Source organism: Macrotis lagotis, chromosome 8 (genome assembly GCF_037893015.1).
Source record: "Macrotis lagotis isolate mMagLag1 chromosome 8, bilby.v1.9.chrom.fasta, whole genome shotgun sequence".
Classification (NCBI taxonomy): Eukaryota; Metazoa; Chordata; class Mammalia; order Peramelemorphia; family Peramelidae; genus Macrotis; species Macrotis lagotis.
In genome coordinates this window covers 101685700-101712277 of record NC_133665.1, presented here as the reverse complement: position 1 = coordinate 101712277, position 26578 = coordinate 101685700, and the positions used below count along the sequence as shown (strand labels likewise).

Genomic DNA, 26578 nt, shown 5'->3' with positions numbered 1-26578 from the left:
GTGAAGGAGATAATAATAATAATAATAATAATAATAATAATAATAATAATAACTATTCTTAATATACCACTTTCTTTGTGTTAGGCAGGCAGCAATAGGCTGAAATTAATTGAGGCATAGTAGGTGAAAATTCCACTATATTCTTCCCTGATCAGACCACATCTGAAGCATTGTGTTTAGTTTTGGTGGTCATATTTTAGAAAAGCCACTGATAAATTGGAGAACATTCAGAAGAATACAACCAGGATGGTAAAGATCCTTGAGTTCATGCCATATAAGGAAAGGTAAAGAAACTGGGATAACTTAGCCTGAAGAAGAGAAAACAGGTCAGGGTTTATTGGAGTAGACAGAAAGGAGGAAACTGATAGCTGTCTTTAGGTATTTGAGAGACTATCATATAGAAGAAGGATTAACATCTGCTTTGCCTTAAAAGGCAATGGTAGAAGTTTCAGGGAGAAAACTGTGGTCCTATATTGCAAGTTTTGGGTTTACACTGAGCAATTCCAAACATGGGGAACGTTTCCCCAAATTAACTTTGACCTGTATTGCCCTGATCTGGATTTGCCACTGGAAAATTTTAAAATACAGCTCCAATCTGATTAGGTTACTCCCAGATATGGGTAAAAGCATTCCTAGATCCTATACATGCACTAAAGGTTACAATGCACATATTGGGTATAGGACAACCTTTATTTTACCACCAGAAAATTCAGAGAACATATAAAAGATTCATAGTCCATAAATGATATCTAGAAGTCTTTTCTATTTCTAGTTAATCCTGCCCTGCTAAAGTATTCATAGATTCATCTTGTCATTTGGATTTACCTTGTAAACAATTCTTTACTTTTAAAAAGTGCTACTGAAAATATTTTGGTGGATATGGAAATGTACTCAATCCTCTTCTTTCCAAGTGGTTGGTATTACTTAGGAATTTCCTTTCCTTCTATATTCTAGAAAATAGGCAATGGGATTCTCAAGTTTGGGGTTGCTAATAATGTGATTCTTAGGATGGAACCATCCCCAAACTCCCCTCTAGGATTCCAGGATTAGATTGCTTAGAGCTCCTCTGTCCTCTATTCAGGAAATTTTAATTCAATATCTCTCTTTTAAATTGAAATGAATTTTAATACAGAAAATGAAGGCAACATTTTATAAGTTTATAGCTCAAAGGGGACATTTCTATATGGGGAAAGTCAAAGAGTGTTAAATTTAAAAAGAAATGAAATGCTACAGCTGGTACACTAAAATTAAAAAATTAAATTTGAAAATTAAATGGTTACCAAGGTGATTCAGGCAAGGGATCAAAGGTGAAGGGTCACACATTATTAAAAAGAAATCCTAAAGGATGACTGCATCATGAGCTTTCATTACGGTTCTAGAAGTGCCTCTTTTTGGTTAAACTTGATTATTATTGTAGACTTTCAAGCAGCTTTTTCAGTAAAAAGATTTTCCATAACCATCATTACTGTTCCCACGATCATCTTCTGACTTGTTTTTAATAGATATTTCCTTTTCATCCACCACCTCCTCCCCCTCCTCTTCTTCCTCCAACTCCTCATTTTCCTTTTCCTCTTCTTTTTCCATTTCTTGACAGTGATCCCAAACATGCATCTCCAATATCTCTTATAGCTAATGTTTAGGAACTTCTACCACTCCTACCACTTTGTTTCCCATTCCAAGGCTGCCATCTTTTGAATGAGACAATATTATACTTGAGCCTCTTCAAGTCTGGAGCCAAGAATTTGGGGTTTAGGAACTTCCTCCTCAGGTCACAGAAGCAAGAGTGATGCTGTTTTCATGCACTTCTTTCCTCAGACAGCCAACTTTGCACCAACATCTACACATAGCTTTGCTATACTATGGTCTATCCTCAAAAAATGGGAGTGGCTTATGAAAAGGAATAAAATAGTGAAGACTCCTTTCATAGGTCAACGCTAAAGAAGTAGCTGCATTTTCATTGAGATTTATCTCCAATCCATTTCAAGTCAATTAATTCATCCTCAACAAATGAGATTTAAAGAGATGTCCTCATCCTTGATGAAATTTATTCCAATACATGTTCTCAAATCATCTAAAAGTTCTAGGTGATCAAGCCCATACCTTCTACAGGAAGATATATTTGGTCCCATACAAAGACCCATCACTATGTAATTAATGTAAATTAATAAAGGAACTTTCCAAATAACCCCTTTCCAGATAACCCCTATGTATAGGAGAAAAAAAATAAGCAATTTTCTAGCTATTAGAATCATCTAATTATCATGGGAACTCACCTCATTAATCCCTTATAGAAGAAAGCAAATAACAACTTTCTAGCAATTAGAGCCTTCCAATCAATAAATTAGTCAATGAACACACATTAAATAATCACTAGGTGCCAGGCAAGAGGGTGTCTTGGCATAAGATAGAGAATGGACCTGATAGTCAAGATGAACTGGGTTCAAGACCTGCATCTGCTATACTGGTTGCATTACTCTGGATAAGTCACTGGAATCCTCAGTGCTCTAGGTTACTATCTAAATCTATTTATTGAAGAGAAGGTGCTGACCTGCATGGCTAAGTGGCAGTTTCTTCAGCAAGGAATTCTCTGTTATCAATGAAATCACAGGCACTATGCTAATAACTAAGACACAAACAAAATAGTCCCTGCCCTTAAGGGCCTTACATTGTATAGGGTGAGAAAACACATGCACAAGTCCTGTAAGTTTATACAAAATAAATAGAGGTAAAGTAAACACTGTGCTTTTGGAGGGAATCAGTAACCACATATCAGGAAAAAATGCCCTATGTAGGAGGTGTCATCTAAGCTTAGCTTTGAAAGAAACCAGTTCTAAGAGGCATCCCCTTCCAAACCAGGGGCACAACCAGGGCAAAGATGCAGAGGAGGGAAATAAACTGTTATGTGAGGAGATCAATTTGTTCAGATCAAAGAACAGATCAAGAGTGATTGGCATCTAAAAGTAGGGGCCACTTCAAAAGATGGGTATATTCTCATTGGATTCTTCTAGGAGGGGCTAGATGTCCACTTGGTGAGGTTGTTGAAGAGAGGATTCTTGTGAACAAGTTGCCTTCTGGGGTTTCTTTCAACTCTGCAGGTCTGTGATTCGGCAATTCCATGACCTCTCCAGTCTCTCTAGGCTATAAAGTGCTACAGAAATATAAACAAAACTAAGCATGAGGGTTATAAAGATTAAGAACCACAGACTCTGCCCTTACAGAGGTTACAGCCTACTAGGGAGGTTATAATTTGTGAACAAATGAGTATGATTCTATGTAAGGTGTGATAAAAAAAAAAGAGAGAAGCCGTGTCCATGCCACATATAAAAAGAGAGAAATAACACTCATTTTGGGGGTGGGAGATGAGGAAGAGACCATAGAAGGCTTCATAGAGGAAGTGATAGCTTGGATTTTTTTCCCCTTTGAGGCAATGGAGTTAAGTGACTTGCCTAAGGTCACACAGCTATTAAGTATCAGATGTCTGAGGTTAAATTTGAACTCAGGTCCTCCTGACTCCAGGGTCAATACTCCATCTATTGAATCAACTAACTGCCTCAACAGCTTGGTAAAATCCGAAGCATGTCTACAAGTAGAGATGCTTATCTGAGGAAGACAGGGGACATTCTCGATGAAAGCATGAAGGGAGGGTAGTGGAAGACTACTTCAAAGCTACTGTGTTTATACTTCAGTTAGTATAATTTATATAGGAAATAATTTGAATAAGGCTGGAAGGGCTGGTTAGAGCCAGGCAAGGAAGAACCTTAAACTCAATTGTGTTTTAGCTGGTAGATAATGGGTAACCACTGAAACTTAATGAGGAGGGATGTGGTCAGGTATGTGAATTAGGAAAATTTGTTTTGTCAAACTTGAGGATGACAGATTAGAAAGGATAGAAACTGGAAACAGGGAGAATAATGTTGGGGAGGTATTGTAATAGTTTGGGAAAAGGGTGATGAGAACTTGAAAAAAGAGTGGTGGAAGTGGAAGAAGGGCAGCCATCCATGGGAGAGTTAGTTAACTTCTACTTCCCTCTACTTCATTACAATGATGGAATTCCAGGCAGTTGTGAGCAATGGGAATGTGTGTGTGTGCGTGCATGTCTGTGTGTGTGTGTGTGTGTGTGTGTGTGTGTGTGTGTGTGTGTGTGTGTGTGTTTAGGGTATCTTCTTGTCTTTCTTCCTTGAAATCTTACCATATTGATAGCTACCTTCTCTGCATGAACATAAGAGGTGTAAGTGGTCAAGGAAATCACTTGCTAATGTTGGAGCCAGGAAGGTTTGTGTTCAAATCCTGATCCAGACACTTACAAGTTGTGTGACCTTCAGAAATCACCGGTCAGTCAGTCTATAACCATTTATTGAGTGCTTGCTATGTGTCAGTCGTTGGTGATACAAAGACAAGTCCTTCTCTTGGTCTAGCAAGGGCGGTAACATGCAAACACCTGGACAAACAGACTAGATAGAACATATCAGAGATAATCAACAGAGGGAAGGCACAAGCAATCAAAAGAAGATCAGGAAAGACTTGAAGGAAGCCAGAAAATGGGGATGAGATAGAACAGCATACTAGGTGAGAGGGGCAGCCACAGAAAATGAACTAATTTAGGAGATGGATCATCTTGTGTGAAGGACAGCAAAAGGCCTGTGTCCTTGGATTGTAGAGTACATGGAGGTAAACAAAGCTGTCTGGAGAAGTAGGAGGAGGTCACGTTAGGCCTTGAAGGCCTTCAAATTCCAAACAGAGGATTTTAGTTTTGATCCAGAGGTGTTAGGAAGCCACTGGAGCTGATTTTGTGGGGTGAGAAGATATAGTCAAAGATCTACATTAAGAAAATCACTTTAACTATTGAATGAATTGCATTGGACTGAGAAGAAATGAGGCAAGGTAGCCCGCCTCTCCCATTCCCCTCTAGCCGCCTACTGCAATAATCCATTTGTGAAGTGAAGAGGGTCTACCTGCATGTAGGTGGTGGCCCAGTCAGAGGAGAGAAGAGGGACCTAGATGATAGATGTCACAAGAGGGTAGAGATGGCAAGCTACCTCTCTCTCCTCATATTTAAAATGATTCTTTCTAGCTATAAAACCTGTAATTGAGAATTCTATTTGGAGAGGGCTGCCATGTGTCCATCCAAGTTGTACCTAGGATAATAGGCCTCCAGCATCTTTCTCCCTCTCAGACATTATCTTCACTTGTTCCCTAACCCCACCTTTGCACTGGATTGAGGAATCAGGAGACACAGGATCAGTGTATTTTTCTGGTCATAATCCACTGTTCCCAGACCCATCCCATGAGCCACATCCCCAAGGAAACCCAACACAAGGTGGAAAGCCTGCAGACATTCTGGATTTGAAGCTAGAAGTATTGAGTTCCTGAGAAACCACAATGTCCACATCCAGAGGAAAAAAAAAAAACCACGGAATCTGAATGCACGCTATGTTCATTTTTTAAAAAAACTTCTCTTATGTTCTTCCTTCCTATCTCTTGGTTTTCTTTCTTTCCCCTTTGTTCTAATTCCTCATTCCCAGATTGATTAATATATAAATATGTTAAACACAAATGTACATGCATAACTTTTACCAGACTGTTCACTACCATGAGGAGGGGGAGGGAAGGGAGGGTGGTAGAAAATATGTAGAAAATATAAATTTGCAAATGGATGAATGTTGAAAAACTACCATAACAGGTAATTAGAAAAATAAAATAAAATTTCAATTAAAAAAAAGTATTGGGTTCTAATCCTGGCTCTGATAGTTATTTCTGTGTGACCTTAGACAAGTCATTTTCCCCTTTGGGTCTCAATTTCTTCACCTGTAAAGTGAGATACTAGATCTAGATGACCTTTAGGGTCTTTCTAGTTCTAAATCCTATAATTCTCTAAAAAGACAGCTGACATAATGTTTCAATCCACCTCCAAGCTCCTCTTGAGAATCTCCACTTGTTTTGCATTTTCCTGGGTGGAGGAGCCCTCAAATGCCCTGCTCCAGGGAAGCTGCGGTCATGCTTTCCAAGGGGAAGTGGAGTTTGTTGGGAATTATTGGGGTAGGCTTAGTCTGTCATAAACACCACGCAGGTGCTGGCCGGATGGTTGACTCCCATGCTTTGGGCTTCTGCCTTAGTAGGCAGACCTCCCAGCACTCTCCTCAGCCCAGGCCTCCACCCCTTTCCTTGGGGAGATGCCGTCCACCTCCAGGAGTTCATAGAATTTCACAGAATCATCCTTCCCTTCCTTCAGGTCTTTCCACTGATTTAAAACTAGAAGGAACTTTTGAGATAATAGCTAGCATTTATATGGTGTATGAAGTTTTGCAAAGCATCTTACATGTATTTTCTCATTAAATGATCCTTACAACAGCTCTTTGATGGAAGTGTTTTTATTGTTATCCCCAATTTACAGATGAGGAAACTGAGGCTGAGAAAGTCTGAGTGTTTAATGCTGAATTTGAAATCTGATCTTCCTGACTCCAGGACTAGTGCTCTTTTCATCGTATTGCCTATTTATCAACTAGAGACCATCTAGCCCAACTGACTCATTTTACAGATGAAGAAACTGAGACCCAGAGAAAGGGATTTTGCCTTAGACCTCAGGACACTTAAGTGGTAGAGTTAGAACCAGAACCTAGTCCTCAGACACCAACCTTTCCCCCATTGTATTCTCTTTTCTATTGTGCCACATCTTCTCTCCTATGGGGGTCTTAATCTGGGATCAGTGAACATGTTTTTTAAAATATGTAACATACACAAATATATACATACAAATGAATTTCAATAGAATTACTTTTCTTCACAACCCTGTGTATTTTATTTCATGCCTTTAAAAATGTCCTTCTGAGAAGAGGTCCTTAGCCTTCACTTACCCACCCGAGGGATCTATGACCCAAAGCAAGACTAAGCATCCCTGCTGAGGTCAGTCAGATCATATCTATCCTTGTTCTCTTGTTTCATGAAGCCTTTCAAAACTAGCTGAGATGGATCCTTCCCTCTCCCCCTTCTCTGCTACCCTTACCTCCTCTCCCATTGGTCTAGAGTTCATAGAATGTTATAGACTCAGGGGCGGCTAGGTGGCGTAGTGGATAAAGCACCGGCCTTGGAGTCAGGAGTACCTGGGTTCAAATCCGGTCTCAGACACTTAATAATTACCTAGTTGTGTGGCCTTGGGCAAGCCACTTAACCCCATTTGCCTTGCAAAAAAACCTAAAAAGAATATTATAGACTCACAGAATGATGATGATCCCCTTCCCCCATTTAGCTTACATGGAAAGAGACATCCAGAGAAAGAACATGATTTGTCCAAGGTCATACAAGAGTAGTCACAGAGGTTGGGCTGAACCCAGGTTTCCTGACTCCCAGTCTAGTGCTCTTTCCATTATACTGTTTGCAAAGGAAAATTAACCTTCCCCCTCTCTCCTTTCTCCTCCCAACTCCCCCCACATGCACCTGGAGGCCAAAAAATCCTCTCATCCTTTCCAGCTCTTGGGGGGGGGGGGGGCAGGGCTGAGTTGGGTGGAGAAGGTGGTGCCAACAGAAGCTTATTATGTGGACAGCAGCATCCTCTCCATTCCTGCTCATCTCTGGAGCAAACACACCAACCCGGCCTCCCCCAGCCTCGAACAGGGATTAATTTGAAGGCAGATGTTAAAATGTCTCACTCTCCCAGGGGAGGGAAGTTTTTTACGCCTGCTCCATGTTCCAGAGACACATTTACAATCTCACACATCATTTTTCTTGGACGGGAATCGCCCTGAGTTTTAAAAATGTCATCACGGCCCGGCTCCCTGATCCTTTCCCTGCTCGGGTTCCAGCACTGGCACTTGCTGCCTCTTGGGGGGCCCCCATGGGGCGTGGGTTGGGGGATAGGGGGAAGGCAGTGGCAGAGGCACACTTCAGGAGGGTGACTCCTTCTCCCACTGTCCCCCTGAAGCTTGGGTGGGCTAGGCAGTGTGACTTATCCAGCCTAATTGGTGGCTCTCAAGAGTTGGGAATGAGACCAGGTCTGGCTTGGTTGGAAGTATAATTCCATAGAAGACTTTGGGGTCTTCTGACTTCCTAACTCAGTTTGGAAGGTGAGGTGGGGGTGAGAGTGGAAGGGAGAAAGGGAAGAAGATGACTAAGAGTGGGCATTGCCTTGGACTGAGAATTTGGAGAAATTAAGTTTTAGTCTAGCTCTGTTACTGATGAGTTGTTGACTTTAAGCAAGTCACTTGGACTCGCTGAGCCTTAGTTTCCCCATCTGTAAAATGAGGTTGTTAGACTAAATTATTTTTATGGCGTCTTCTTGCTCTAAATCTTGATTTTAGAGGATAGAGACCTGATTGGACTTAGGAATCAGCAAGGTCTAGATTCAACTACCACTAGTGATCCAATACTGATAATGACTAGTTGATTGACCATTAGCAAGTCACTTAAGCCTCAGTTTCTTTATCTGTAAAATGGGGATAATAATTCTTGTACTACTTACGTCCCAGGGCTTTTGGGAGAAACCTATGAAATCCTGTGGGTAGAGTGCTTTGAAAGTTTTGAGTCAGGAGATTAACTTCAGTCATGAAGTCACAAAGGCTGAAGATGTTGCCCTCTGTCCATCTCATAGATCTCCCTTGGTCTCTTTGTTTTTGTTTTTTAGGTTTTTGCAAGGCAATGGGATTAAATGACTTGCCCAAGGTCACGCAGCTAGGTAATTATTAAGTGTCTGAGGCAGGATTTGAACTCAGGTCCTGCTGACATCAGGGCCAGTGTTCTCTACTTCACCACCTAGCTGCCCCTCCCTAGGTCTCTTAGGAGTTATTTTCCCCACCAGCAATGTTCTTCTCTTTCTTCTTCTTCCTCTCCTTAACTACCCTCTCCTCAATGTCTAGCTCAGGTTTCAACTTTTCTGTGAAATCCTCCCCTAACCCCTATTAATTTCCCCATCTTTTGAACTCTTCTTGTTATCTTCTTCCTTCTTTTCCCCCTCCCTTTTACTCCATTTTCATTCTGGTAGTCATTTATGCAATTCATTTTTCCTTATTCATTCATTCATTCACAAATTCATCCAATTAATTTCTTCATTTATTCATTCACTCATTCATTAATTCACCCCTTCCCTCATTCATTCAAGAATTCATTCACTCATTCAATTGTAAGTCACCAAATATTTAAACATCTCATGTGGTAGATCCTTGTGGGGAATGCTGAGTGTAATATATAATTTGAATTAGATCCAATTCCTGTCCTCAGGGAATTCACAATCTAGCAAAGGATGTGGATGGTGGTAGAGAAAGGCAGGAAAAAGTACTCAGATGCAAACATGTATTGCTGTAAAATCATTATACAGGTGAGGAGTGCTGGGATTTTTGGCATTGCCCCACACCACAAAGCTGTAACTAGCATTTTGGGTACCTAGTTTCCCAAAGTGTGTTTACAGCAACCAGGATGAAAGGTGCCCTCAAATATACTGCTTAACATAATTCATTTGAAAGGGCTGGGAAGAGACTCTGGAATACAAGAACTCTGTATGGGAGAGACTTCAGGCCCCTAATGTGGAGGGAGATGGATAGCAGAGAAGTCATTGTTTTAGAGTCCACTTCTAGGTGGGAGGGAGTCAGGGAGTAGTTCACTTGGGGTACAGTGCTGTTCTGAAGTGGGATTGAAGAAACAAGTTATCTGATATTGTTCTATGTTAATTAATGATTTTTTTTAGTAACTAGGTGCTAAGCCTAGTCATTTCTATGTTGTTGAAGGAGTATAATAGCTGTCATCACTTTAAAAATTTCAGAGACCTGAGGTAATATTCTGGTTGCCCCAACCTAGTTATAGCTTTCCATCAGATTGTTTATAACTTTCATTTGGCACATGATACCTTGTGATGACTTTTAGGGTTTTTTAAACTTACAAATGTTTTTATTATGATTTCTTCTTTCTTAAATTACCATGGTATCCCAAGTTTCTCCCTCTACTCCTCCAGAGTCATCCCATATACAAGAGGACTTTTTTTAAATTATTTTTTTATTTTTTTAGGTTTTTTTTTTTTGTAAGGCAAATGGGGTTAAGTGGCTTGCCCAAGGCCACACAGCTAGGTAATTATTAAGTGTCTGAGACCTGATTTGAACCCAGGTACTCCTGACTCCAGGGCCGGTGCTTTATCCACTACGCCACCTAGCCACCCCCTGAGGACTTTTTTTTTTTTAAAGTCAGCATAATTGGTTGATACATTGAAAAAGTCTGAAAACATACACAATGTCTAACACACCTGGAAACTTCCCACCTCCATGAAAGGATAGGTTGGAGTGTCTTCTCATATCTCTTCATCCAAGCCAATGGTTTATATGGTTACATTACTTTTTACATGGGAGACATATCTGTGAAGTACAAATTCTTGGATTTAGAATTTTAAGACCCACATTGGAATTCTGGCTCTACCACATTGTGAATATAAGAGAATAAATTCTTTCCTCTGGACTTCAGTTTCCTTATCTGTCAAGTGGTTATAATGACCCTGTATGTACACTGACCTTGCTGGTTTATTGGGACTTAATTCAATTTCTTCATTTAAAACCGCAATGGGTCACATACTCATCATCTATAGATATTAGTTGATTCCCAACTTTTGAACCAGGATGCAAAGCGTCCAAAGTGCCTGCTTCTTTGCTTCTAGCTTCTAGAACTTGACTGTGGCACAATTAGGTCTCTGGCTTAATATGTGATGAATGAACTTTAGGTCTATGGCTAGTCTCCTTATTTGGAAATGACCCTTATGATAACAATATATGTAAATATATTATATATATTACATTTTAATTGCATTTTACCTTTTTAAAGATGATCTTCCATCTATTTTCTCATGAGCGTCTCACAACTACCAGGTGAAACTAAGGCAGGACACTTTTGCAGATGAGGAAACTGAATCCTCAAAGTCACAGAATTAGAGACTTTGTAGAATCAGGCTAAGACCTGATTCAGATTCTCTTGACTCAGGAGATCCCTGAATCTCAAGTCAGACGATCTCAGTTATAGTATTGGATTAGATGCTTTTTGGCCCAAGATTGGAGAGGGAGACTCAGGAGGGTGTCATAATAGTACAGGTGAATGGAAGCAGAAATGGAGAATATTAAAGCGGCAAAATCAACAACACTAGGTGCTGGGGACTGTCGGCTGACCCCAAGCCTGAGGGGATCCTTGTTCACATTGCCTCAGTTGACCTCATCACACACTTTCCATTCTCTTCTGTTATACATTCAGCCTGGTGGATCTGACTGAATCAATAATATTAAGTACCTATTTAGTGTCAGGATGCAAGTATAAAGAATGAAACAATCCCTATTAGCAGGGAATTGACATTCTAAGAGAAGGGGAGCAAGGACAAGTATGTATAATAGCTAACATTTGTTGAGCACTTACTATATATTGTGTGTATCCCATTTGATCCTTATAACAACTCTGAGAGGTATGTGCTATTATTATCCTCATTTTACAGTTGGCAAAACTGAGGCAGACAGTGGTTGAGTGAGTTGCTTAGGGTCACACAGCTAGTAAGTGTCCGAAAGCTGAATTTGAACTCAGATTTTTTCTGATTTCAGGCCTGGTTCTGTATTATACATTATACCATCTGTCTATCTCTCTATCTATCTATCCATCCAGTCATCTATCTATCCATCTATTATTTATCTATCCATTCATCCATCTATCCATCTTTCTTTTCTTTCTTTCTATCCCTTCATCCAACTATCATCTATCATCTACCTGTCTATTCATCCATCCTCTCTCTCTATCTATCCATTCATCCATCTATCTTTCTTTCTCGTTTATTTCTTTCTATCCCTTCATCCATCTATCATCTATCATTTATTGTTTATTCATCCATCTATCATCTATCTATCTATCAACTGAAAAAGATATGTACAAAGATGTTCAATAGAAGGTAGTTTGGGAAGAAGGATGCTAACAATTGGGATAGAGATCAAGAAAGACTTTGTGCAGATGGTACCTGAACAGCATCTTAAAGAGAGGGATTCTATGAGGTAGAAGGAAGGAGTGAGTGCATTCCAGGCATGGAGGATGCCAGTACAAAGACATGGAGATGGTAAATGAAATATAAATGAGGAACAGAGAGAAGGTCAGTGTGACTGGATCACAGATCACACAGACTTAGAGTTGAGGGCAGGGGAAGATAAATACTTAATTCAATTCCTTCATTTAGAGATGAGGACACAAAAGTCCAAAGAGGTTGGTTAAGTGATTTGTCCAAGGTCATTTTGGTAGTAAATAGAAGAGCTAAGATTTGAACATAAGTGCTGAATTCACTGTGCTATACTTACTTCAGTCCAACCCCCTTCTAAAGAGACCAGACTTATAAGAATTTCATGGAAGGAAACTTTCTAGAGATTTGTTTTGGAAGTCAGTATAATCTAGATATATTTCACTTTTAAGTAAATTTGATCTGGATTTATACAGAAGACAATAGTAATAATCATAACTCCCATATCATAGGAGTTTAAGATTTACAAGCCACTTTCCTCCCAACAACTTTTATTATTACTACCTCTTTTCCAAACAAGGAAACCAAAATTCAGAAAGGAAATGACTTTGTTCAGGGACATGCTTCTTGTTTTCAGGCCCAGAACTCAAATCCAGGGTTTCCCTTGCACTATAAGACCTGCCTAAAAGATAAATTAGTGGGTAATTATTCACTTGACAAAAGGATTCTTTGTGTTAAAGAGCATTCTGAGTGGTATTCCTTCTAGGACTGAACTTCCCATAGGAATGCAAAGCAGAATTTGATTTACAGCACACAGTCCTCCTCTGTGTCTCAGAGGTGACCCTGGATTTTGTAAGACTCTGCCAGCAGAGCACAATTTGGAAAGACTTCAAGTATAGACCTGGAGGTGGATTGGGTGTCAACAGACACCCAAGGACTAGTCTAGCTAAGTGCAGAGAGGCTCACCCCCAGAAGGACTGGCTGCCAGGGAATGAATTTTTTTTGGCCACAGCAACTCTTAAAGAACATCTACTCTAGTCCAGAGGGGAGTGTGATCTATGTTGGTGGAGGGCCCACCCACACAGATGAAATCATAGATCTGTCCAAGCCTAGAAGGACAGGCAACTTTTTCAGAAACACACAGATTCTGTAAAGCAAGGGACATCTGGACTGCTCCAAGCTGAGTAAGAACACAGATTCAGGTAGGAACAGAGGAGTGAGTCAAGTTGCCTCTCATCGTAATCCATTACACCAAGGAGGTACAGGCTGTCTGGGCAGGGGGAATGCTGGGACTGATAAATAGGAAAGTGAAAAAAAGGAAGAAAGACTGGCGCATCACTTGCTGTGTGAACTTAGTCCAAACACTTCTGCTTTTGGAGCCTCAATGGCCTCGTCTGTAAAATGAGGGAGACAGATCAGTTCTAAGATTCTTTCTCACTCCAAACCCTTGGACTCTTCAAAAGACTTCCCTGATTACTCTAGATTTTGTGAGTTGTCTCCTTCCGAACTCATAGGATTCTTATAATCCAATTCCCTGACTGTAAATATGAGTAAAAACTGACACTGATCGTTCTCAGGGGCTTGATCATGGTCACTTAGCTAGCAAGTAATTAAGCTGGGCTTAAAATGCACTTCTTTTCTATTTTATAGTACAGCTTTCCATGTTTATATTTATTTGCACTTTGTCTCCCCCATTGGATTATAAATCTTTGAGGACAGGGATTGTCTTTTGACACATTGTGTATCCTCAGGCTTACTTAGCACATAGTAAATGTCGATTGATACATAGTTTGTTGTTTAGTTGTTTCAGTCATGTCTAACTCTTCGGAGTTTTCTTGGCAAAGAAACTCAAGTGGTTTGCTTCTTCCTTCTCCAGCTTATTTTACAGATGAGGAAATTGAGGTAAACAGGGTTAAGTGACTCACCCAGGGTGGCACAGTTAGTAAGTATCTGAGGGCAGAGTTGAACTCAGAAGATGAGTTTTCTTGAATTCAGACCTAATGCTTTATCGACTTCTCCCACCTAGCTGCCCTCAAGAATGGAAAGAAACTTTCTTCTCTAGAGAGCCAAGCTTGAAAGCCCAGGTCTTCTGATTTAAAATCTCTTAAATGAGCATCTTCCAATTTTATTGTTCTTCAAAGTTTAAAATGTGCTTTATTCACATTAACAGGAAAGAGGCAGCTGCAGAAAAACTTTAAAAAAAAAACTGAAGAGATTTAAGATTCAATGAAGAAAGAGACTTTCTGAGCATCAGTGTTAATTAGTCTAATTCTGTCCTTTAGCCTACAAATAACAGCTTCCCCGGCCCCCCCATACCCTACTTAAGACATTTCACCAAACCATTCTTCTTCCTAAGGCACACAGGGCAGAGACTATTTCTCAGAATTCCATCTCTTAGGGCACATTGAATTGGGTTGAACTTGGGGATAGTGGGGGAAGCAGGGACACATGGCCTATATCTTCAAGGAGTCAACCATCTGAAGAACATAACCTTTGATCCTCAGGAAATAGTCTTTGGTGGAGTCACAATTCTCAGGAATCTAGGTCTCCAAATTGCTACGTCAGAGTTCTTTGAACTCTGCTAAGTTGGACTCTGGGATGTCCTTTCAAGGGAAGGAAGGTTTTGCTGAGAGGGGAGCCCTTAGGAGCAAGGGGATAGCATGAATATAATAGGGAATTCTATAGGCATCCACACAGCTATAACTTGAAATTTTTGCACCCAGGTCAAGCAACAAAAAATATCACAAGCATGGAGCTAGTAGCTGCTTCCTATTTTTGTTAACAAAGTGACAAAATTCTAACTCTAATAGGAGAGAGTTATTGGGATATATGATAATAATCTAAGATAATAAAAGAAAGGTACATTCTGTATAAAGCCTACTTCTGGGGGGGGGGGTGGTGTTGTCAGCATTAGTCCCTTTTGCTACAGTTTCTTCTTTAGTCCTCAGTCTATTATGTTAAAATTCTGGGTGAAATACTTCTTTTTTTTCTCTCCCCTTGACATTTCTTCTTTCCTTTCTTGTTCTGACACTGTCTAAGGTCTGTAAGTGTTATCGACACTCTCTAAATTTCAGCAGGAGAAATCCCTCATTGCCATACCTTGGGTATAATCCTAGGAAGGAGTAAGGAACAGGAGACCTGGAAAAGGCATCTGATGTGTGAAAGCAGTTGACAAAGGACAAACTGTTCTAGCATCATAGTTTTGTGGAACCAACACATGTGAGATAGGTACTAATAATAATAACGTCTATGTCTATAACTTTAAGGTTTGCAAAAGGGCAGTCAGGGGGTGCAGTGGATAGAGCCCTGGGCTTGGAGTCAGGAAGACTCATCTACAGGACTTCAAATCTGGCTTCAGACACTTACTAACTGTAGGTCTCTGGGCAAGTTACTTAGCCTCATATGCCTCAGTTCCCTCATCTGTAAAATGAGCTGGAAAAGGAAATGGCAAACACTCAAGGATCTTCGCCAAGAAAATCCCAAAATGAAGTCCCAAAGGTTTGCCTAGAGCTTTTCTCACAACTCTAAAATGAAGGTAATGCAGTATCCTTTCTCCATTTAGAATCAGAGAAAGGAAGCGACTGGTGCAAGGAGCAGAATGAAAGTCTCTAGATTCTGTGTTCCTTTGACCATACCAACAGTCTTACTTAATTTTTCCTCTTATAACCAAAACCTTCAGATCAAGAATGATCCCAGGACTAAGGAGGTTTTATTCTAGACTTCGCCAGTAACTTACAGTGTGACTTTGGGCAAGTCACTTGACCTCAGCTTTCTCATCTATAAAGTAGATCTAATGCGATGTTCTGCTTCCTTCCTCATAGCTATATCGTGAAATGCAAATGAAGAAGTGAATTCTGGGGGAGTGGGAAGTGTGGGGAAGGGCACCTGGCGTCAGACAAACTGGGCTTTAGTTCCAGATTTCTAGGCTTTTAAGTCATTTTCCTCTTCAGTTCTCAGTTTCCCAACTGCAGATTGAGGGGATTCAGGTAGGTCTCTCCCAACCTAACTATATTACGATTATTATTGGGGGGCACCTGTTAGAGCTTCGTCGCCTGCTGTGTTTAGCAGGCTTCTCCATGTAGAGTCTATATTACACGGGGGGAGAAAATGTAAAAATGTAAAACAGAAAAGATTGTTGAAAACTATTGTCACAGGTAAATGGAAAAATGAAGAAGCGTGGAAAAGGCAACTGGAGGAGGGGAAGCGGAGCCGGGGCCTCCGAGAATGTCGGGGCTGCAGGACCCCGGGGGACCACGGCTCTGCGTCGGGCGTCGGGCGGGCAGGTGGGCTCTCCCCAGCCCGCGGCACGCGGGGCGGCGGGACCGGGGCGCGGGGCCGCGGCCGCCTCTCGGGCTCCCCACGCGCGGCAGCCCGGGCTCCTCCCCGTCCCCCGCCCAGCCGGGCTCTCCCCGGCCGTGCCCTGGCCCCGGTGACGCCCGCCCGGGCTCGGGTTTCGCCCCCCTCGGCCCCTCCTCCCGGGGCTCTCCCGAGGCCCTCCCCGGGGATAGGCGGAGCTCCAAGGCCGGCCTCCCGCTCCCCTCCAATCCGGAGGCTCGCGGCCGCGGGGGCGGGGCCTCGGGGCCACATTCCAGCCCTCCCTCCCGCCGGGCCCGCTCCGCGCCGGGCGACGCCCTCTCCCGGCCGCTCGGGAGTCCTAGGCAGGGGCCCGGCCGGGCCGGGGCCGCCTCCCCCGGGCTTCCGCGCTCCTCTCCCTCCCCTCCGGCAGCCCCCCGCGGGCCTCTTCCGCGGGGGGCGGGGGGCAGCCGGGCCGCGCCTCCTCGCAGCTGGTCCGGGGGTCCCCGGGCCGGGCCCCGCCCCCGGGCGGGGCGAGCCTTGGCCCCGCCCCGCGCGGCCCCTCCCGGCGGGCTGGCTCCCCGGCTCCCCCGGCGCTCGCGGGCGCTATAAGAAGGCGGCCCCGGGCCGGCCGAGCTCTCACCGAGACCTGCGGGGGGAGCGAGATGGTCAGCCCCCGAGCCGCAGCCGCAAGATGCTGGCTGGACAAGTCCTGGTGGGCTGGCTCTCTTCCTCCTCCTTCGCGCTGATGCTGCTGCTCGGCTCCCTGCGCCCCTCGGCCGCCTACTTCGGGTAGGTGCCCCCCGCGCGCCCCCGGCTCTCCGCGCTGCCCGGGCCCCGGGGCTCGCCTTCACGCTGGTCCCCGGGGCTCTCGCGCCCCGACTCCTCTCCGGTCCGGGGGGCCCCGGGGAGGGCGGGAGCGGCGCCCCGCGCCCCGCGCCCCTGGGCTTCCCGGGAGGGACCCCCCCACGCAGACACCCCTCAAACGTGGGAAAGACGGCGGCGGCGCGGCTGTGCGAAGGCTCAGAGCCCGCAAAGTGCAGGGAAGGGGGGTGTCCGGTGCGGGTCCGGAGACCAGAAGCCGCGTGCTGGGGGTGGTCTACCCTCGCTCCGGCGGTGCCCTCCGGGGGTTGCCCCTGCCGCCGCCCCTCTGTCCCCGGGCAGCAGGTCGGGTCGCGGGAGCGGTTTGTTTGTGGAGCGCTTTGTCGCGGCGCGCGTGTTGGTGGGTGCGCGGCTCTGCTGTCAGAGGATGGATCTCATTACGTGTGCGTGTGTGTGTGTGTGTGTGTGTGTGTGTGTGTGTGTGTGTGTGTACCAGGGGGGTCACCCTCTTCCTCTAGGTTCCGGGATGCCAGCCCTGGCCGCCCCGGGGACCTGGCCCCCAGAGCCCCTTGGGGTGCAATGGCTCTGGAGGGCGGGGGGCAGCGGGCCGGGGAGAGTCCGCCGGCTCCGTTTCCCCTTTGCAGTCGCTGTGGTTCGGTTCTGCGTTGCTAAAGACACTCCGGGGACGGACGGGAACTCTCTTCTGTTTGACTTTTTCCGAGCAGCCGCAGACTCCCCTCCCCCCACCCCACCCCCAAGTTAATAAAAAAAAAGACGTACAAAATCCAGATGTTCTTTGTACTGTGCCCCAAAGGAAAAAAAAATAACTCCAAGCTCGAAGAATTTGTTTTTTCTTGCCTTCCCCCCCTTAACCCCTAGGGAGGGCGTCTGTCAGATTTATCATTGATCCTGCACACTTCATAACCCAACAGCTCTGCCCTGCCCCTTCCAATAGAGTGCGTCTTCCACCTAGACGGAAAACCAAACCAAAACAAAAACACCTCCGGGGGAGAGTGTCGGCCTGATCCGTCCGCTCACACTCAGCTCCGTCCCGGGGCAAGTCACCCCACCTTCCCCTCGCCTCAGTTTCCTACTCTGTAGAGTGCGGTGGACCAGGTAACCCTTGCACGTTCCTATCCCGTAGAGTGGTGGCGAGCAAAGTCTGCAGAAGCTGGGGATAATGTGGGTGATAATGGGAGTCCTTCCCCCCCACCACGCCCTCGGGCTGGGGCTCGGTTCCGCGGGCTTGGCGCCGCTCCCTCGGGGCTCCAGGACCTGCTCCCCGCTGCCCAAGCCCGTCTTCGTTCCGGACATTCCCGGACTGTCAGCCGGGAGGACCGTGATGCCCCTGATGGGGAGACCGAGATTCGGAATGTGGAAAGGACTGAGCGTCCCCAGGACGCCCCCCCCCACCCCGAGAGTCTTAGAAAGCCCGGGGGGAAGCGGCCGACCCTGGCCCCGGAGGGACCCCTTTCTCCCAAACCCCTCTTTCCAGACCCATCTAGGTTGACTTGCCCAAGGTCACTGCAGCGAAATGTCTGCCCAGAGCTTTGGCATTGGCAGGGGAGCTCAAACCCAGGGCTGCTGCCTCCCCGTCCGGGACTGTTACCCTACACCGGGCTAGGCTGCCCTGCGCTTCGGGGCTGGGCAGGGCAGCCCTGCCAGCCCAGAGCTTCCTGTGGGGTGTTTACCGCTCTTTCCGCATCCCAGATCCCAGATGAATTCGTTTAAGGATTTCCACAAAAAAAAAAAAAAGAAAAAGAAAGAAAGAAAAAGGAAGGGGGGGAAAAAAGGGCAGCGTCTGCTCCCGCGGCCCGCTTTCCCCTTCCACAGCAGTTTGCGGCCAGTGTGGTTTCAGTGTCTGTCTTCTCCTTTCCTCCTCGCGCTCCTTCTTCCTCTCCCCACCCTCCCTGGCTTCCCCGACTCCCTCAGTAACCTTAGTTAATCCTCAGCGGCGGGACCCCACCGCCTCCGAATACCGGCTGCCGAAGAAGGTTCCCACCTCAGATCTGGAGACATCTCCGCAGGTATAGGAAAGACCCTCCCTGGGGTCAGACCTGCTCCTCACCTGCTCTCCAGTTCTAGCTGATCTCCAGGAGAGACTGGGGTGCTGTGGGGTGTCAGGAAAAGTGTGAAGGGGCGGGGGACAGGGTTTTGGAATCAGGGCCCGTGAAATAGAGTTCCACTACTGTCCGTAACTAACGGTGTGACCTTGGGCTAGTCATTTTCTCATCTCTAGGGCTAACTTCTTCCCCGGATAAAAATGAGGGAGCTGGGCTACTTATAGAATGTTTTATGTTCCCTTCTAGCTGAGGTCTCGAGAGGGAGGGAGATAGTGTCGAGACTACCGCCAGAGGGCTCTGCTTCCCTGCTAATCCTGGGAATGGGCCTTGGGAGGCCCCGCTGAGGAGGCCTGCAGGTGTATCCTGTTCTCAAAGAAAATAAAATATTTTCATGGGAAATTTTTTTTCCCTTCTCTTTTGTGTTTTTCTTTCTCTCTCCTTTTCTATTCCTTTCCCCTCCCCTTTTTTCTTTGGGGCAAGATCCATTCCTTATCCCACCCCTCCCCCTTACCCTTCCTCAATTCAATTTGATTGTATATCTGTGTGACCAGACCTAATTAAAGAAAAATTTGAGGAGGTACTTCTAGCATTTGGGATGAGAAAGGGACCTTAAGATATCAGAACTGGGAGTGGGAGAGTCTTATTTAGTCCATGTGCCATTTTTTACAGATGGGGGAAACTGAGACTTGGACTGCTAAGATTCCTTCCCAGCTCCAAATCTTTGAGACAACCCAGGTCTTCTGTTTCCGAATCCAGTACATTTTCCAATCTCCTCCCTAGGATGACGTTTCAAATGCTGTCAGAGACTTCATATTTATCATCTTCTCTTTTAACATAGCTGAAGACTTTCTTGACTTAGGTGAGATGATTTAGGATCAAAGTCTCAATTGGAGGATGGTTTGGAAGAAGGAGCCTGGCTTCGAGTTCCGGTCACAGAAAATTAAACCATGTGATTTTAGGAAAGGCACTTCTGCATTTCAAATCTCAGTTTTTTTAACCTGTAAAATGAGGACTTTAGGCTAGTTGATTTCTAAGGTTCTTTTCTTCTTTAGTATTCTAGGAGTCCAGATATTCTTATCCCCTCTTATGCTTAGCCCTGATATTTTCCTGGAAGTGAGGGTATATACTTGTCCCAGTTTCATTGGGGATCCAGGATAAGTTAGTAAATGCTTTATGTGATCAAATGAAAAGTCTGAAAAGACACCTCATCCAAACTTTTCATGGATCCCTTCCATAATGAGAGAGGGCCTTATAGTGTGAAGTAGTTAGGGAGAAATCTAGGGAAGAAACTGAGAATTTCTTTAGTGATAGAAATAGTATGGCCTGGAGTCAATTTGCTTCATCTTCCTTCAAATCTGGCCTCAAATTCTTTTTTAAAATAGTTTTTTATTTTTTCTAATTATATGTAAAGACATTTTAACATTCATTTTTTAAAAATTTTGAGTACTAAATTTTCTCCATTTTCACCAACCTCCATCTCCTCTCTCTCCAAGATGGGTCAGACTCTTATTAGCTGTGTGATCCTAGCTGAGTCACTTCACCCTATATCCTCAACTGTAAAATGAACTGGAGAAGGAAATGGCAAATCTCCAGTATCTTTGCCAAAAAAAATCCCAGATGGGATCATGAAGAATCAGACACAACTGAATAAAAACAATAGCAACAGCATGAACAGAGGCCTGAGCATTCCAATACAATGACAATAGGGAGATGATAATAATTCATGTTTTTATAATACTCTTAAGTTTTTTTTTTTTTGTTTCTTTTTGTTTAGATTTTTCAAGGCAATGGGGTTAAGTGGCTTGCCCAAGGCCACATGGCTAGGTAATTATTAAGTGTCTGAGACTGGATTTGAACCCAGGTACTTCTGACTGCAAGGGTGGTGCTCTAGCCACCCCTACCCTTAAGTTTTTAAAAGAGTAAGTAATAAAAGCAAAATTATTTTCATTAGATAACAGGAGAAACTGAGGCACAGGAGGGGGTGATTTGATCTTGGTAACAAAGAAAGTTTCAAATCTAGATTTGAATTTGGATCTCCACCTGTCCTTTTTTGAGGGGGAGGTTTACCATATGACATCTGTCAGGGTCTCTAAGGGTCTCTAAGAACATAGGATTCCTTTGGCCTGCTGTTTGATTATTTGTTTAGGGATAATCTTAAAAAAGGTTTTTACTTTCCCAACTCACTTTTCTTTTTCTTTTTTTTTGCAAGGCTAGGTAATTATTAAGTGTCTGAGGCTGGATTTGAACTCAGGTACTCCTGACTCCAGAGCCGGTGGGCCACCTAGCTGCCCCAAACCCACTTTTCTTAAAGGTAGACTTGGTAGACTCCCTCATCTTGACTATTCATTGTAAAAAATAGCATATATTTGTTCCCTGGTTGTCCAAGCCCTGATTAGACTTGGAATCAGGAGATCTGGGTTTGCCATTATTAGCTGGATCATCTTGGACAAGTCTCTTCTCTTTCCATGGGCCTCAGTTTTCTCATCTGTAAAATTGAGGGACCCTATGGACCCTTCCAGCTTTTAAGTCTCTGATCCTATGAACCCCTTCTGGTTCTAATACTACATAAATAAGTTTTGGAGTGCTTTACTTATTCTGCTTGTTTGACCCACCTTAACTCTGTGATTATATCCATCTTACAGTTGAGGAAACTGAGGCTGAAAGATATTAAGTGACTTCCAGGTCACACTGCTAGGGTTTGAAGTCAAATTTGAACTCTTGTCTCCCTGAGTCCAGGGTCAGAACTCTAACCCCTGAGACTGAATTTCCTATGCCATTTTCTGCTTACTCATTATTTATTTCACATGTCCATAGGATTATACGATATAGAGCTGAAAATGACCGCAGAGGCCTACATCTATAATGACCTTGAACATGTGACAACTTCCCTGGGTCTCAGTTTCCTTCTTTGTAAAATGAGGGGGTTAGAAAATGGCTTCCGGGGTCTGACATAAAAAGTCTAGGTCTTGGATCCCTTTGAGCTTACAAAAAAGAGAAACTGAAACAAACAGAGACCAAATGATCTACAAAGGCTGGTCAGGAAGCTGATATTGGAGGTGAGATTTGAACCCCAACTCTCTGACTCCAGAGTCAGCCTGCCTTTTACTCTGTCATGCTATCTTCTAGCTATCCCAAGCCCAGTTCTGATTAAAGTCCAGTAGGGTGATAGTAAGAAAATACCTTGTGATGTAAAATAAGTTGGGGGCTTTTTGATTCCTCTACTCCTAAGGCTTCAAATCCCACCCCCATCTCTGCCTGTGACCTTGTTCTGCTAAGCTGGGCAGCCGGGGGGGGCCCACCCTCAGGGGGTCTTTGCTGTTCCATCTTGCCCAATTCATGGTTAAAGGAGGGGAAATTTGCTGATCTTTCTAATTTTTTTTTGTTTTGTTTTTGCCTTTTTCCTTCTCCTCTCTTCCAACCCCTCCTTCTTTCTGACTCCAACCTGGATCCTGCTGGGCTGCCTGGCCCATCTTGGTTTGATTACCAGGTAGGACTTTTATCTGCTGGCACTCATGCCTGAGAAAGTTTGTTTGCTATCTGTAATGGAAAGAACACTTGTTTGGAGTCAAACGACCCTGGATTTGAATTCTGACTCTTCTGGGTGACTCTCCCCTTTTCTGGACCTCAGTTTCTCCATCCTTAAAATGAGAAGGGTTAGACTAAAGGATGTCTAGAGACCCTTCTAATTTTTTTTATCCTATAACATTGATCTTCCAGTTGGGAGGCGAATCCTACAGGAAAGACTCAGAGAAAACTGAGACCTTGGTGGAACCCATCTTTGTGTTTTTTTATGGCTGAGAAGCATTAGCCCAGGGTAGGGGTGAGTGATAGGAGCACCCACATTTTGCTTCTGGAACCTGGAATGATTCCTTTGAAGGTATCTCTGGTCAGTTGTGAAGAAGTTAGGAAGGACAGCATCTGATTAGGTAAAATGTTCACTAGGTGCCTCCTCATTGCTCTATGCTGGAGATACAAAGATGATTTATAAGTTTCTCAAGCAGTTTCTAGTATAATTCTAGAGATGTTTATTGCCTATCATCAAAGAATATTAGAATTGGGAGAGATCAAATCTTAACTAGTTTATAATATTTCAGAGATCCATAATTTCTTTGGAGGGGAGAGACTTTCATTTTCTATCTTCATATTTCTACCTTCATATACTGTATTGCCTGGGATATAGTAGATATTTAGTAAATGCTTAAGTGATTGCTGTTTTCTTCACCAACAAAACTGGAAACAGTTTTTTCATAAAAATTGATAATGGTATTTCAGTATAATTTGTTTCCTTTGCAATCCTATGTATTTTATTATTATATGTATTAGGAAGGGATCGATAAGATTTCTCCAGACTACCAAAGAGACTATGAGAATAAGAGATGTCCTGTGAGGCAAATGCTAGAGTGGATTAAGGTCAGAGGATCTGGGTCTGATGGCTAGTTCCCTTTCTTAATCGTTGTGAGACTCTGGTGAATACAGAAATTCAGTGTTGAGAGAGTTGAGCTTGATGAGAGAAATATTCAACATCCTGCCCAAACCCTCATGAGTGTGTCCCAAGACCAGATTAAAATATTAATTGGGAATATTTAACAAAATGAATAAAATATAATAGAATACAGATAGTATTAATATATGGTTTTCCAGGTAAAGCAAGGCAGCTAGGTGGCATAGTGGACAGAGTGCTGGACCTGGAGTCAGGAGGATCTGAGTTCAAATATGACTTCAGACACTTAACTTGCTATGTGACCCTGGGCAAGTCATTTAACCCTTTTGGCCTCATTTTCCTCATCTATAAAATGAACTGAAGAAGGAAATGACAAACCACTCCAGTATCTGCCAAGAAAATCTCAAATGATGTTGAGGAGAGTCAGGCTTGATAGAAGACTGAACAGCAACAAAAAGTAAATATGTGGCCCACAGGAGCCACTAGATATTTTTTAGAGACCCCTATTTCTATCTGATTTTGATCTCACTGGCTTAAATTATTTCTGAGATCCTTTCTAATTCTACATCCTGTGATTCTCCAAACACCAAAATTTCTGTATTTCCCAGGTAGAGGAGGGAGATCTAAGGGAAAAGAAAAGGTCCTGTGATCTGTTTTACTAACTCTATTGGTGAGATAAGGAAAGGGAATGGACCTGTGATTTCACTAGTAAAGAAAATCCCTCACCCAGTGCAGATTGTTACTGCCCCTGCCACTTAGAATCTTGGAACAGAGTTTCTTAATATTCCCAGAATCCAGACCTGGTAGAGCAGAGAGACCCACTCCCACTCTCAGTGATAGATGTTCTGAGTACCCATTCAGGGAATCATATTTGATAGACATTTGGGGCCAGGGAGGCTCATTTCTCTGGAGGTCTTTTGTTTTTGCAAAGCAATGGGATTGTGTGACTGACCGAAGGTCACACAGCTAGGTAATTATTAAGTGTCTGAGTTCAGATTTGAACTCAGCTCCTCCTGACTCCAGGGCTGGTGCTCTAGCCACTGTGCCACCTGGCTGCCCCCTCCCTGGAGATCTTAAGAAAAACAAGAGGCATGGGAACTGAAGTGAGTTGATTTCAACAAGTTATCTTGATGCAAAGTTTGGATCTTTCAGCTCCTGTCCTTAAAGAGATCATTCTAATGAGAAAATGAGAGATTACTTAGATAAGTAAAGTATACAATATTTCTTGATAAATACATTAGAAATACAAAGTCCCAGGTGAGATCAGAGGTGAAGGACTATGCCAGGTGAAAGATGGCAGGCAGGTTACCTGAAGCCAAACATGTTTGCATTCAGTAGAAATTCAACAGAGGAAAAGAGGATGTTTTATATAGAGGGAGCAGTCTGAGTAAATGATGGCTGGAGATGGGGGATATATATATATATATATATATATATATATATATATATATATATATATATGTATATGGGCTGAGGGGCAGAGTTGCCTAGTTTGTCTAGAGCTTAAAGTATATGGAGAAAAACTATGAGAAGGCTGAAAAGATAGGGTGGTGCCACATTATGAAAGCTTCTGAGAGCCCGAATAAGATAGTGTGTTCACGATAGATTGGGGTAGAAAGAGGGTGAAGATAAAATGACCTAATTATCTATGACTCACTATCATGGGGCTCAGAGATAATATATTTGATATATCAATATCAATATCAATATCAAATATATAGATAATATATTTGAAGTCACCAGCTCAGGTGACTTCTCTTCTGTGATTGCATCTTTTCTTCTCTTGCTGCTGTTGCCCTTTCTTCCTCAAAATTACTTTATACTTAACTCCTTGTAGATGAGAGCAGTTGCACTCTTGCTTTCTATCCTTAGCTCCTTCCAAAAACAAGTTCATGTCAGTCCTCCCAGAAGCTGAAGAGTGTATGTGTGTGTGTGTGTGTGTGTGTGTTGGGGGGGAGTTACAGACAGGCCCATCTAATCATGAGAAAACTGTAATTAAATGAGTGTGTTGACTTATTAGGTAGTGAGTTCCTAGTCCCTTGAATGGAATCTAACTAGGAAGTTCACCACCTAATAAGGCAACTCTTTAATGAAACCTGTCAGGTTTGATTTCTTCAGGTAGGGAGTAGGCCTCAATGGGAGTTGAATGGATTTGTTAAGATTTTCCAGCTTTAAATCTAAGTTATTCCAAATACTTCTCTTACCAGGCTAGTCACTTTGGGAGGGGAGGAACCCTGGGGCTTCTCTTCTGTCTCCCCTTGCCCAAGGACACCAGGAGCTACTTAGTAAAGAAATGCCCTTTGGTCTGCCTGGGTTGAGATGGGTCTGGGGGTTAGGGGAGAGGGTGTGAAGGAGCAGCCTCCCTTTCCTCAGCTGTGTGAACAGATGTCCTGCCCACAGCCCCCTCAGCCTTCCTGCTGCCGGTGTGGGGGACATTGAGACAGCTGGGACTAATCTCGCCTTCCAGCCTCCTGTCCCTCTGTGCAGAGCTTTTATTTCCCCTTCTTTTTTTTGGCTGTTCATCCCCCTCTGTCCCCTCTCCCGAGCCCCCCAAATTCAGAGTAAGACAGCCTTGTGACTTCTAGAAGTGATCCTTTTGGATAATAGTAGTCGCTGATATTTCCAGAGTGATTTTAAGTTTGTAAAGCACTTTTATTAGACCAATTCCATGAAGAGGTCAGCACAAATCCCATCCCCCACCCCCACCCTTTCTCCTAGATTTAAACCTGGAAGGCACCTTAGAGAGGGTTATGTCCAACCCCTTCATTTGGCAGATGTGGATACTGTGACCCACAGAAGATGCTTGACTTGTTCAAGGTCACAAAGTAAGTTAGTGGAGGAGTCTGTTTTTAAACTCAGGTCTTTAGACTTTAACTCCTTCCCCTACCCCTCCAGTTCAATTGCTTCATTATCTCCCTTTTTTTTCTAATCATCTTTTGCCTTCTTTTTTCATTCTACTAAGAGTGATGGATATAGGTAGGGAAATCAGGGCCAGATGGGGTTTAGGAAATAACA

The 26578-nt window shown here is 43.7% G+C and overlaps 1 protein-coding gene across 1 annotated transcript in view; it reads left to right on the top strand.

Annotated features, from left to right (window-relative positions):
• Positions 1-16897: 16897 nt before the first annotated feature.
• The window catches only part of WNT9A (Wnt family member 9A), an 85666-nt gene continuing 75985 nt past the window's right edge, over positions 16898-26578 (top strand). Inside the window, exon 1 of the mRNA XM_074197772.1 lies at positions 16898-17029. Within this exon, the coding sequence (XP_074053873.1) occupies positions 16932-17029 (98 nt within the window). The 5' untranslated portion in view covers positions 16898-16931. The remainder of the gene's footprint in view (positions 17030-26578) is intronic.